The sequence below is a fragment of the Gasterosteus aculeatus genome, chromosome 5, assembly GCF_964276395.1.
Source record: "Gasterosteus aculeatus chromosome 5, fGasAcu3.hap1.1, whole genome shotgun sequence".
Taxonomy (NCBI): Eukaryota; Metazoa; Chordata; class Actinopteri; order Perciformes; family Gasterosteidae; genus Gasterosteus; species Gasterosteus aculeatus.
In genome coordinates, this window is record NC_135692.1 from 9152229 (window position 1) to 9165240 (window position 13012).

Here is a 13012-nt window from a genome sequence, read left to right on the forward strand (position 1 = left end):
GCACTTATTGTAAGTCGCTTTAGATAAATGTAATGTCATATATCATCAGACTGTGCATTGTTGCTCCTTTCCAGAGACAGTGTGATAGTATTTTAAAAAAAACAGTTTAGCCAGTAGTGTTATATCAGCGAATTATCAATGAAAGCTTGACCTCCTCTCTTTATATTAAGTAATCCTCATTTCCTTCACACACATTCACAGACAAAAAATATTCTAACCTTGTCAAACATCTCCAATTAAATAAAAACATGGAAACAAGAAAATTGATATTTAACTGATTCCTTCTGTGTGTCCATGCGTGCATGTGTGTGTGTGTGTGTGTGCGCATGCACAGGTGTAATTTTCTGTCCAAAAGTGTCTTTTAGCAGAAATAAGGGACCACAAATGTTGTGCAACATGGCGTAAAATACATTTGACAATGAACAGAAGACCTTTTTCCATGTGTATCAACATTTGCCGGTGGCATATTTCAGAGACCACCATCAAGCCTACATTGATATGCTTTTTGAGAAAATAAAGGGTTTTAAGAGAATACACATTTGGTAGTTGAACACTCAACACAATGGACGTTTTTCAAGGCTGGTTGAGCAGTGTCCAATATTGCACCCTGTGTAAATTGTTTGTTTGCTTGTTTCTGTATATCCCATCCCTGCTGTAGTAGTATGTGTTTTTCATACCTTAACTATTTTGCATTTAATCCACCTGGGACGTTCACTGAAATTAATTTTATTGTTTCTTCAAAAAACATATAGACTATTAGTATTAAATACAATTATGACTAACACGTAAACACAATTTAATAAATAGCTGCTATCACTTTTGGATAATTTTTGCCTCGGATTTGGACCAATAATATGAGTACTTTGGATATTTGCACTGGATGTTCCTGTCCCACCGCCCCAACAAAATTGCACATGTTGAATTGTTATTGAAATAACATTTTGTGACTCCATCTATGCTTTTTCAAATAATGGAACAAAAAAACACTTAAAAATGATCAAACAAATAAAATGTACAACCATATTGTTAGAACAATGCAAATAAGGTTTTATCTGTGCAAAAAAAACCAAATATTTGGCAGAAAATAGTTTATTAAGGCTGTAATTAACCTGAATTGCACTGAATGTGCAACATGTGCAAAACAAAACAAAATGAGTGCGCAAATATACGGGTATCTCTCAATACTGACAAAATATCACGTTTTATCAGTATAGGCTGCAATAAGCCTGCTTTCCACGACAAATCACACATTCACTCTAAATGGTCATTTGCATCTTCCCGAACGCCTCACTGTGACTCCAGAGAAACGACCTCGGGCGAAAGAACGTTTCACCCCTTCCACCTTCCATGTTGTCACCACATGTTTAAAGTAAAGCCTACCTCCATCTTCAACCGCTGATCAGGGGTCGGATCGCGGGGGCAAAAGGTGAAGCAGGTTGAAATTACTACCCTTTGAAACTCGTTTTTACAGTCTGAAGACCATATATTGATATTGTTCAGGTGGGAATTCCAGAAGTATTTAAAGCCCTCTACTTGACTACTTGTTTTAGTTGTGGAGCCCATGTTATTTAACGTCGCAGACACTGTTTTCCAACTTAAAATTGCTATATTAAGTTATTGGGTCTGAAAAAAGCTAAAGCTGCTCCATGGAATCATGGGTAATTACCAAAACTCCTGTATAAATACAGATATATTATGAAATATCAAGACATATTTATATCAGTTTATGTGCTGATTGATGACTAAATCACAGGTACGATCAGGTGCAGTACCGTTTCCAGCCACAACGGCGTGCCATTGGGCTGGTGGCGCTCTTTCTGCATAGATAGAACAGATAGACAGACAGATCCATGGATACATAGATGGACTATACTGAATTCCCTGTGAGGGTGACACAAATAAGATTGTTAAACTTTTATCTGCAACTATTCTTTGTCTTGCAATAAATGTTGAATATTGAACGACAAGTTAGTGATTTTTTTATACCTTTATCGGCTTTGCATTACATTATTCTGGGATGTTTCTGGAAATTGATTGGATACCCCTCCCTAGAAGAGTTTCCACCGGCCGCCACTAATAAACCAATGAGTATATTTCTGAAAATCCCACACTTTTAATTTAAATCTCAAAATGTTTTTAAAAGCAATCATTCAGTGTATTTCTACTGAACCCGAGAATATTTTTTGTTGAACGACTACTTGATTGATCACACTTGAAGCCCCAATGAAACTGACCCAAAGTATGTAATGAACATAGAGTAATTCACCAGGTGATCATAGTGCCGTTGATCCACAATGACGTGTCTCGCGTTAATCTTTAGCAGATGAGACTAACTCAGATCCTGAAAATGGCTTAGTGTGAGTCCTGCTGAAGGTTTAGTTCAGGATCAGTAGTTTGTCATGTCGCGATGAGCGGGACTACTTTCCCACAGCAAGAACGTGTTTTCTATAAAACCTCTACTAACAGAAACGTTAGTTTGAATGGCCTCACCTCTCAGCTTTCTGTTGGAGCTCATTTGATGCCGTGAGTGAAGCCTTCTTTACGTGCACAATTTGTCCATTAGGATGACGTGCAGACTGATTGGCTGCACTGCCAGATTAAAGGCAAATTAGTGGCGTTTACTTGGCCCCCTTCCTCGCAGGACAACAAGGGGGGGAGTAGTATTCACGGCAGACTAGGTGAGGTTGAACCCAAATGCAAAAGGGGGCTTGGTAGGAGAAGAACACCCTACTGTTGTTATGTCTATTCTCTTCCACAGTGTGAATTAAAAAAAACTCATATTTCTTTTAGCAGCTATAATCATGATCACCAGAACTTTCTATAAATCTAATACAGCATATTATTAACTAATAACTATTAAATAATTAATGGTCTCCAGAGGAGGCATTACGACCCAGAGACTTTGAATACAAGAAAGGGCTTCAGGAGATGTAAAAGTCTTTCCCTTCCAATGTCCCACTTTCTCCTCCTCACCTGCAGATCTAGAAGGATCCCTCACCTTCCTGCTTCCTGTTCAGAGGTTACGGCTCCTGATTGTTTAATCCCATCAGGGCGGATTGGTGAAATCAGGTCCAATCCTTCGCCGACCTCTCTCCCAAAAGCCGGCAGCATGGATCAGCTGGGATGAAGAGCAGTGGGAGCGAGGGGATCAGTCACTGTGAGGAAGCGACCGGACTGCAGGGACTCTTAGGAGCCAACACCTTTTCACATTTTTGAGGATCCCACCATTAAACAGGTAACGATCGATGCTTGAGATGTTTGTATATGCTTGGATTTACATGTATTTTATCAGAGGAACCAAAGAGAATAACCCAAAGGACCTGCATATTTCTCTATTTTAACATTCCAACATTGCTTTCCTTTTAGTCAGGATGGCTCGGGATATGTCAGATAAGGAAATCCTGAAAATGGAGCTGGACCAATTGAAGAAGGAAGTTAACACACCCCGGACACCAGTAAGTACACCTTGTCTTTCCATCAAGTTTTAGGATTCGGTCCAATATGATCTAATTGTATTGTTTTAAAACAACCTGGGAAGAAATAAAGGCTTCATGAATGTGTAGCATGCAAGTTTAAATGGTCCAACGCTGCTTTGTTAAGCTTACACGTGTCTCCATCTTTCCCCCCAACAACAGGTGGCTGCAAACTGTGCGCTGACGGTCACTTTTGTCGAGCAAATGGTGCCAAACGATCCGCTGATAAAGGGCGTTGCGGATGACAAGAACCCGTACAAGGGAGACAAGGGAGGCTGCATAGTAACATAGCACACGGAGACGCAGGGAATAGTTAAACAGTTTTATATGCGATATCCGGTTACATCACTGTTTTTAATCCCTGTAGAACTCTTGTGGGTAAAATGTTTCGGTAGTGAGACAACTGAGATCTGTAAAGGTTGTTGCTTCCCGGGAGAGAGACCCTTTTCCGTCACTGGATTACTGTATGTACCTGTTGATATGAAAACGTGTCTTTGCCACTTTGTAATTAAATGCAAATAGCTGTTCAGAGCCTCGACCTGACCTGGCTGCTCATTTCCTAATGATGCCTCCATTAAGATGTATTTTATTGTGCTTTCCCCTGATGAAATCCTATCAGTTAATGGTAAATAGGCTCGACTGGATATTGGTCGGTGTGCAGAAGGTCGTATGTCAACATGACCCTCGCCTGCGTTGCGTTGGAAGGCAGGGCAAAGTCACAGCGCTCGTGCAGCTGCCGCTTAGTCTAATTCTTAATAGGATTTCTCCGCACAGTCGACTGTCGACACAAGAGCTGCTTCCTGTTTCAACTCTGCAGGCTTTTCCCAGCCACTTCATCACGGCTCCATCCAATTAATGTCATTTTCAATCTCGGCAGCAACCAAAAATATAGAGTATTTCTTCAAAACTTGCCAAACAACTAGTGGTATGACAGTAGCTTTTTGAAATGTGCAGGTTTAATTTCTATAATTTCAATAAACAAACACGCTGCATTAAAGCTGTTTTCGTCCAATGACCTTGGGCAGCGCATATCAGCAACTTTGCACAACTGTTTCCAAGATTGTAGTAACCTTTTTATGGTGGGTTATCATATAGAGGATATCGGTGGTATATCAGCATTTTACTTGTCAAAACAATCTCTAAACTTTAAACTCTCCGCCCGCTTCAGTTAAAGGGCAAAGGATGTTGTAGCAACTGAGCTGCTGGTTACGTGTCTTCAGTTTAGTAATTCTGATTTGAAATGCGTTATATAATATGTAGTGAATTTGTAAATGATTTGAAAATGTTCTCATTTCATGCTTGTGAGAATATGGAGACAATCAAATCAGTGCACTTGTTAAAGGGAAACTCCACCGTTTACAAGTCTAAAGACAACTGCGTGTGACAAATAAACGTCGTATTGGCATTTTGTAGATCAATAAAATCGTCGCCCTGTTTTCACTTCATCAATCTTAATAATACAGCATCGATAGCCTAAAATTTCACATTCTACTTACAAAAAACAAGATGCCTGACGACCCATAACCAAGATGGCGTTGGATAAAAATGCAGTCGGGTTTGTCCTTCTTCCTCTGAATTTTAAATAGTGGGGCCAACGTCACAGGTAGTTGCTTCGGTTTGCGTCATCGCCGGCTTCATATGGGATGAATTAGTGGAGAACACGAGTAAAAAAGTCCATACATTAAATGACAATGCGTTAAGAAGACATTGTTATCACATAGAGTACGGATTTGCTATTCTTACTCTTCTTCAGCAAAAACATATTGTGGATATCGGAACATTAACACTTTGTTAGAGTGTAAATAGATTAATGTCTCTGTTTATTTGAAACAAAACGAAAGAATCGATGCCCTAATGCTTCCCCAAGGACACCAACAGTGTCTTTACTGAACCTAAAATAATTAAGTCTGTGTTTTCCCTCAGCTGACGCTGCGTGTTTAAAGTCTAAGGCGCCTTGTCCACAGTACAGTCGTAATCTTAATTGCCTTATCAGATAAGAGCATTGGTGAATGTGTCAAATCATCATGTCAAGTTTCCTGTTAACTCTTGGAAATGACTGAATAAACATCACAACATACAGGAAGAAAACAAGTGTCAAAATGCTCAGAAGTGCTTTAACTGCGTGATAGAACACACACTTTGTTTTGTTCAAAGTCATTGACAAGGGAAATCCCTGCAGACCAAGGAAAGTGCCCATTGTTTGTTTTTCGTAGAGTGAGTGTCCAGCAATCGGCTGCAATCGGCTGGCACGCTGCGATTCGTCATTCCAAGAAAAACGTTTCTTTCACCGCTTTATCTTCATTGCTTGTATCTCCTGACCTTTGGCACTCGATGTAAATAAAAGGAGCCTCACAAGGGAAGAAGAGTTAAAAAAAACCACCCACTGCGGCCGTCAACACGCGAGCAGAAGCAGTTGTTTGTGTGTCTCCACCATGTGGCTCTTGGTTTTCTTGGCGTGGTTGGTGATTTGGGTCGGCGGCACGTACTGGTACCTGTTTGGGAAACCGAGCCCTTTTTCTCTGGAGTCAGTGAGGCCGCCCGGACCTCGAGAGTTTGACCAGAAGAAGCGGGACAAAGTCATCAAGCAAGGTAAAGTGACTGCAGTTGAAAATGCTCGGATGCAACATTAAGTTTATCGACATACAACATTAAGTTCACGAATGTTATTCCAACTGTCTAAGACCAAAATCTCATTGAACGCGATAAACTCTCAGACAAATTCCCCAAACTAGAGGGCTAAAATACACATGTGATGCGTTTAATAACAACCTGTGAACATGTTCCATATAGACAATGACTTGGGAAAGAGGTCTCACAAAAAAACATGACAATAACAAAATAATGAATGTATTGATAATGAATTGATTAGTGTCCATTGTCCCTGACAAATAAATGAATAAATAAATAAACGTCTCTAGTTTTTGGCTCTGGGAGATATCGTTCAGCATCTTCCAAAAAGGCAAAAACAGAAAATAAATAATTTTATCCATAAGAAAAAAATGAATTGTACAATTAAAATCAGTGTATTTAAATATGATGTGCTTCTGTGAGAGAATTGCGAATTTAGGAATTTTTGAAATATACAAACCAAGTAAACTAATAATAGAAAGAAGGCCACAAAATAAATGTATTTTTAAAAAGTGACAATGCATCTACAATTACGGCACTGCTGAGGTGTGCTGATACAGCTATCTAAATGACTTGTGTCATAACTCAGAGTTTAGTGCAGTAATTGTTTATCACCCGCGGGCTTTATCTTAATTATATTATGAACCAGTAAGTTGTGCTTGCCGCCTAATCTGCCGTTTATTACCAAGAGTAGAACGCAGATATACAGGAATTAGACCAGCGGTGTTTGTGAAAGGAGGTGTGCAGTGCAACCTTCAGACTGTGTTATGCAACCCGGCCATGCATCCCATGCATGTAACACTTGTGCTTTTTACAACACATCCTTATTAATTAGATAAAAACGGGACCATGTTGAACATCCGCTCCGTGTGTTTCCGTCCAGGTTTCCACGTCGACAAAGTGCCCCGGGACCTGGACGTCATCGTCATCGGGAGCGGTATCGGGGGGCTCACGGCCGGAGCCACGCTGGCCAAAGCGGGGAAGAAAGTCCTGGTGCTGGAGCAACACGACCAGGCGGGAGGCTGCTGCCACACCTTCATAGAGAAAGGCTTCGAGTTTGATGTCGGTAAGACCGCCGGCCGCTTATGTCATTTCGAGTTTTGTCTTCAAACAATCCTATCCTATAGAACACCTTTACAGTTGTGTGTTTTTATTGGGTGTTGCTACGACAGCCCCCCCGCCGCTGCGACTGAATTAAATCCTTGTTTCCTTCGCCAGGCCTTCACTACATCGGCCAGGTGCACGAGAACAGTCTGCTGCGCATCGCCTTCGACCAGATCTCCGAGGGCCAGCTGGAGTTCCAGGAGCTGAAGCAGCACTTCGACACCATCCAGATCGGCCTGGGCGACGAGAAACGAGAGTACACCGTCTTCTCTGGCAAAAGCGAGATGAAGGCCCATCTGATGAAGCAGTTCCCCGACGACACGGAGGCCATCGAGACGTTCTTCAAAATCATGAAGGTGCAGTTGCGCCGTCAGCGGCTGGACGCATATTTTTACTGAGCTGTCCCTCCGAAAACCTGCAACAGCCCCCCGTGTCCCACCAGGTCTCAGCCAAGAAGACTCACTACCTGGCCACCCTGAAGCTGATCCCGCAGTGGGTGTCCCTCTTCCTGCTGAAGTCAGGCATCGGGAACCTCGTCACCCCGGTCTTCCGCCTGACTGGAACTTGTGCCGCAGACTTGGTGAACACGCTGACCAGCAACAAGGACCTCCACGTCATCTTTTCCTATCTCTTCTATGGTGGGTCCCCAAAAAGACGAGTGTAAAATGACTGAATGAGGGGACTAGCTAGGGGACTAAATAGGGGACTGATGAGTAGGCCTAACGCTTTGCTCTCTGTACGTCAAGGCGTGCCCCCGAAGGACTCCAGCGCTCTGATCAACGCCCTCCTCATCCATCACTACAAACGGGGCGCCTACTACCCCAAAGGTGGTAGCAGCGAGATCGCCTTCCACATCATCCGCACCATTCAGAAACATGGAGGGAACTGCCTGGTCAGAGCCCCCGTCTCCCAGATCCTGGTTAATAAAAACGGAGCCGCCTACGGTGAGAAATGTTTTTTTTTTTTTTTACCTGTTAAAGGGGTACATGCTCCACACGTGGCGGACTGAAGGCCTAGTTTGTGGGTCATGTGACAGGTGTGAAAGTGAGGAGAGGTCAGGAGGAAGTGGAGATTCACGCGCCTGTGGTGGTTTCAAACTGCGGCATCTTCACCACATTCCAGAAGCTTCTCCCCCCTGAGATTCATCTTAAAACAGGTGAGCAACAGATCCCTGGTTACCGTACTAATACGTTGGTTAGATTTTGTTGGGAAAAAATCATATTTCTTTTGCCATTTGGTAGATATTCAGAAACGACTGAACACAATGAAGCACGGCAGAGGATCGTTCTTGGTCTTCTCTGGATTTGATGGGACTGAAGAGGAGTTGGGTCTCGAGTCCACCAACTTCTGGCTGTTCAAAAACAACGACATGGACCAGTCGTAAGTCTGCAGAGCACCGATCGCAACGAACACTAACATTTAATCTACACTAGGGGCCACTGTTGTATAAGAAGAAGTAACACAAAAACCACCGTTTAGATTTGCTCCAGGAACGTCACACAAATATCATTGATTGTCTTCTAAGGGGTCAGATTTAGTATCTTCCAAAAGAGGTGTTTAGCTTCTCCATGCATGGCCACCTGAAAGATGAACATGTTGTTGTTTTTTAGGATGGAGGACTTCTTTGCTTTGAGCAAAGAGGAAGCACCGGATAATATTCCCATGATGTTCATCACAATGCCATCTGCCAAAGACCCAGAGGCCAAAATAAGACACCCTGGTATTACTACTTTTTCTACTGTTGAAATGAAAAATGACAAGAAGTGATGTACAAAGGCAAAAAAGTAGTGTGCTTAAACTCGCTTCCCCAGGTAAATCTTGCATGACAATTCTCACGATGGTGAAGTACGAATGGTTCGAGGAATGGAAGGACACCACAGTACGCAAAAGGGGCGATGAATACCACGACTACAAAATGAGATTTGCTAAGAACCTCTTTGACTGGGCCTGCACTTTGTTCCCTAAAATCAAAGACAAGGTAGGGAAGGGTCATTCTCTGCAAATATGCATATGTGTTTATCCAATCTGAGCATTGATATTCAACTGATGCAGAAAATGTTATTGATTTAAAATGTATATTTACGTGTTGACTGCACTGTAACACTCGTGAATCCTTTTTTTTCCTAGTTGGTTTTCCAGGACGTGGCGACCCCGCTGACCAACATGCACTACCTGGGATCCCAGCGTGGAGCCATGTACTCTGCTGAGCACAACCTTGAGCGCTTCCATGCCGAGAATGTGGCGAGGAACCGGTGCAACACCCCCGTCAAAAACCTCTACATCTCAGGTATGAGAACTTACTGGGCAGAGAGTGAATTATTTGTGTTTTGTGATCAAAGTTTTTCATTGGTACAGAAATGTGTAACTATTACTACAATGCTTTTGCTGTATCTTTTAAACATTTAGATGATTGTAAGCAGAATGAATTTAAGCTTGATAAAGAAAGATTATGAAGAGGGCAAACACAAACACTGCTTTGAATCTACTGGACCCTCTCGTCTCGACCAGCAGGCTGCATTTGTGTGTCTGTTCCAGGTCAAGACGTGTTCAGCTGTGGGATAGCGGGCGCTCTGCATGGCGGACTCCTCTGCGCCTCCACGGTGTTGGATCACATCGTCTACATCGACTTGCTCCTCCTCAAGAAGAAGCTGAAGAGGAGGAAAGCCAGTGAGTTGGCCCAGCTGGCTAAGGAGAAGCTGCAGTGAGAGAGCTCTCTACTTCCCCTGCAGGACGGTAATGAAACTGCACAAACCAGCATCGAAAGGACCCTTGAATGTTGTGGGCAGCTCAAAGGAAAACACCAGCACCGAGTCCCAGTTATATAGTGTGTATAAAGTCTGCATATACTAACCCCAATACAGAATGTTAAAGTGCAAAGTGGTTGATCATTCAGTCTGGTAACATGCTCTATTAAACTAGCAATGTAAAGTGCACACAGACTGCTGGTAAAAAGTATTTTTGCATTCATTTGAGCTGGGTAATAACTATTTACTTCTGAGCTGAGCTGAGTGGTTATCTCTTTACTATGTTTGAGGGATGTTGCCTTTTTAAGTTGTGAAATAAGTTGACATTGAAATGCAAAATGTTGGAGAGTTAGCATCTACTTTGGACTGTGCGAGTAAGACGGTTTCAATAATCAAGCGCTGGATAAAATATGTACAGTTTATGGTTAGGGTGTGAAATGCCTTCCACGAGCTGCTAACTTCACAGCTGCAAGCTACTGAAACTGACTGTCAGTTGGATTCATGCTTAATTCCATAGATCTTCAACTCTGCTTTTAATAAACTGTACCTAGATGACCATATTGGCTATGTAATACCTCTAACAAGGCTCTAACTGCATCATTCTATGGTAAATTTACTACAGTATTCAAAAGTTTAAAGTGTTATCATTATTGTGTGCACATGAGGATCACATGCTCCACACCTAGCAGACTGAAGGCCGCTACGTGTGGAGCATGGAGCATGTGAGGGTATGATATTACCCTCATATATACCTTTATTCAATAATCTGTAAAATTCTATTGCTTACTTTCCCTCACCTCATGTTATCTTGTTTGAATGTAAGACATATAAGTAATATCAACACATCTTTAATCATTAACCTAATTGCATTACACCGACTGCTGTGATTGTATAATTGTTTGTTTTTTCTATGTTTTATGTGTACATGCAGTTTTTTCTCCTCTGTATCATTTTACTTTGTTTTGACCTTATGCATTATGCAAAATGCACATTTGTGTTTTCTTTTTGTACTTGATAAACCGATTTTTCAATAATTAAAACAACAAAAAATCGTTTTAAAAACAACATCATCTAGAAGCCTTGTGTAGATTTGATCATGTGATTAAATCATGAATGAGATTAATCCGATACTAGGGGGGATTATCCTCTCTTATAATTTCTATGCTATACTGTAAATCCCCCCGGGTTCCCTCAGTTCCCACCTATGTTGTTCTGACCTCCCTCACAACCCCAGTGTTGTTTGACTAACTGCTGAAATCAAACATACGGGGGGGAAACCTCAGACTTCCTGCACTAAGTGAACATTTCCTCAGTAAGCGGAGGGCACACTGGCTGACAAACTGTGGTCTGCAGGAGACGACCGGGGGGATCCGAGGAGATGAATGCCGCTTCTGTCCAGCCTCTCTCGCTCTGTTAACCTCCACCGTTCTGCTGCGCAAAGCCAGGGGAAGCTCCCCCTGCTGCCCGGACCACTCTGGTGTGCAAGTTGCTGCTGCTTCCTCCCCCCCCACCTCCCCCCCTTAGACCTCATGAACAAAAGAAAAGGCAAGTTCAAGGAACGAGGAGCAAAATGGTAGGGAGAGGAGTTAATTGTGTGGACTTTGACTGGCTGGGAGTTCAGTATAGGCCATAAGGTATAATTACAGTGGCACGATAAAGCGCAGTATCCTTCACAGACTCTTACTTTCCTAAGCTGTGCTGCGACTGACTCACAGAGCTGTGAACATACCCGCCTGCCCCTTTGAGCTCTGAAATAAGGTGAACCCCGCCATGGTGCTGCGGCTCTGGAGACGCTGATTTAGACTTGGTGGTCCGTCCACCGCTCTGGTCCAGTGTGAAATATCTCAAAGGATTGTCATTCAAGGTCCCCAGAGGATGAACTGTGATGGCTTTGCTGACCCCCGACGTGTCCTCTGGCGCCGCTGTGAGGTGGACATATTAGTGAACCGTCCCACCACATGTCGGATGGATTATAATGACCTTGTGACACACTCCTTTTCTGGTGTGATTCAATGTGACTAACGTTAATACATATGAATAAAAAAAATCAACAGGATTGAAATTTGACCTGTCGTTTCACTACAAAACGAGTTTTTCTATGATAGAAAAGCTAGAATGATCTAAGGAGGAGCAATTTCATTTTTTTTTTCTTGACCAGCACAAGCACCACCTCCACCCACTTCCCTCCTTTTTTTCCTCTCGCAAGCAGCTCCCACATGTTCAGACACGCTATTACATCAAGAGAGGCCCAAAGGGTCGGATCTCAAAAACAGCAGTCCACTCTTTCCGCTGGCTCAGCCGCTCGGTCCGACCCTCACTGGAGCAGCAGACATACACTTTTAAATGAAGCTAAAATGTCAGAGGCTGTAGTTCCAGTCCAACAACTCTCCCACCTGAAAAACATTCATTTACACAAAGCAAACTGTAAACCCAACGTGCACTGAGCAACGGGATTGGCACGCCAAGTGTCCGCGTTTCCAGGCTCTCGTCTCTGTGTTTTCAGCCAGCTTTTTTTTTCTCCTTTTCCAGATGTTGAGCTCCTCCCCGCTGGCCCGCCGCACACTCCCACAGCTCCAACCAGGCCAACAACCAACAGCTGCTTCCAATCTGAGGACTCTCACATGAAACTTTCAGAAGACCCAGATGAGAAGAAGACCCTTTCTGAAGATAGCAGCCGGATCAGACTCTGCCTCAAGCAGGCATGAGCAGGTGGAAAAAAGCAACACCGCTCGTTTTTAAAAAGGGTCACTCCTACTTTAACTATTTATATTAACTTAACTTATATTAACTCCTATCTGTATTTAGTGCAGCGTGATTCCTTAATAGAGGAGACTCAGGTTTTCAGCGACAGAGAATTTCTGTTTCTGTGGATGAAACCAAATCAGACTGAAGCTATTTTCCTCTTCGCCTGCGTCGACGAGAAGCTGCTGCTAGAAGCCAACTTTCTGTAGAGCTAAATGGAAAATCCAAGGAAAATGGCGTCTTCCCCAAATCTCCCTTTTGCCCATAAAAAAACTCTTTCCAGAATGTGAAACACTACTGGTCCAACGTGTCTGTACACTT

At 42.8% G+C, this 13012-nt stretch overlaps 2 protein-coding genes across 2 annotated transcripts; both read left to right on the plus strand.

Moving 5' to 3' along the window:
• The first annotated feature begins 3074 nt into the window (after positions 1-3074).
• Positions 3075-4011, plus strand: gngt2b (guanine nucleotide binding protein (G protein), gamma transducing activity polypeptide 2b). The gene is made up of 3 exons (XM_040177645.2): positions 3075-3235; positions 3367-3455; positions 3636-4011. The coding sequence occupies exons 2-3, from the start codon at positions 3372-3374 to the stop codon at positions 3762-3764; spliced, it is 213 nt and encodes a 70-aa protein (XP_040033579.1). The 5' UTR covers positions 3075-3235; positions 3367-3371; the 3' UTR covers positions 3765-4011.
• A 1820-nt stretch (positions 4012-5831) lies between these two features.
• LOC120819855 (inactive all-trans-retinol 13,14-reductase) lies at positions 5832-11014 on the plus strand. Its single transcript, XM_040177602.2, has 11 exons — positions 5832-6062; positions 6985-7167; positions 7320-7561; positions 7648-7843; positions 7952-8149; positions 8242-8361; positions 8447-8585; positions 8816-8925; positions 9017-9183; positions 9333-9492; positions 9741-11014. The coding sequence occupies exons 1-11, from the start codon at positions 5906-5908 to the stop codon at positions 9908-9910; spliced, it is 1842 nt and encodes a 613-aa protein (XP_040033536.2). The 5' UTR covers positions 5832-5905; the 3' UTR covers positions 9911-11014.
• The last annotated feature ends 1998 nt before the right edge of the window (positions 11015-13012 follow it).

Coding starts and splice junctions, on each gene's coding strand:
- gngt2b (XM_040177645.2), top strand. CDS start 3,372: ATGGCTCGGGATATGTCAGATAAGGAAATCCTGAAAATGGAGCTGGAC. Junction 3,456..3,635: donor TTAACACACCCCGGACACCA/GTAAGTACACCT, acceptor CCCCAACAACAG/GTGGCTGCAAACTGTGCGCT.
- LOC120819855 (XM_040177602.2), top strand. CDS start 5,906: ATGTGGCTCTTGGTTTTCTTGGCGTGGTTGGTGATTTGGGTCGGCGGC. Junction 7,562..7,647: donor CGTTCTTCAAAATCATGAAG/GTGCAGTTGCGC, acceptor GTGTCCCACCAG/GTCTCAGCCAAGAAGACTCA. Junction 8,586..8,815: donor AACAACGACATGGACCAGTC/GTAAGTCTGCAG, acceptor GTTGTTTTTTAG/GATGGAGGACTTCTTTGCTT.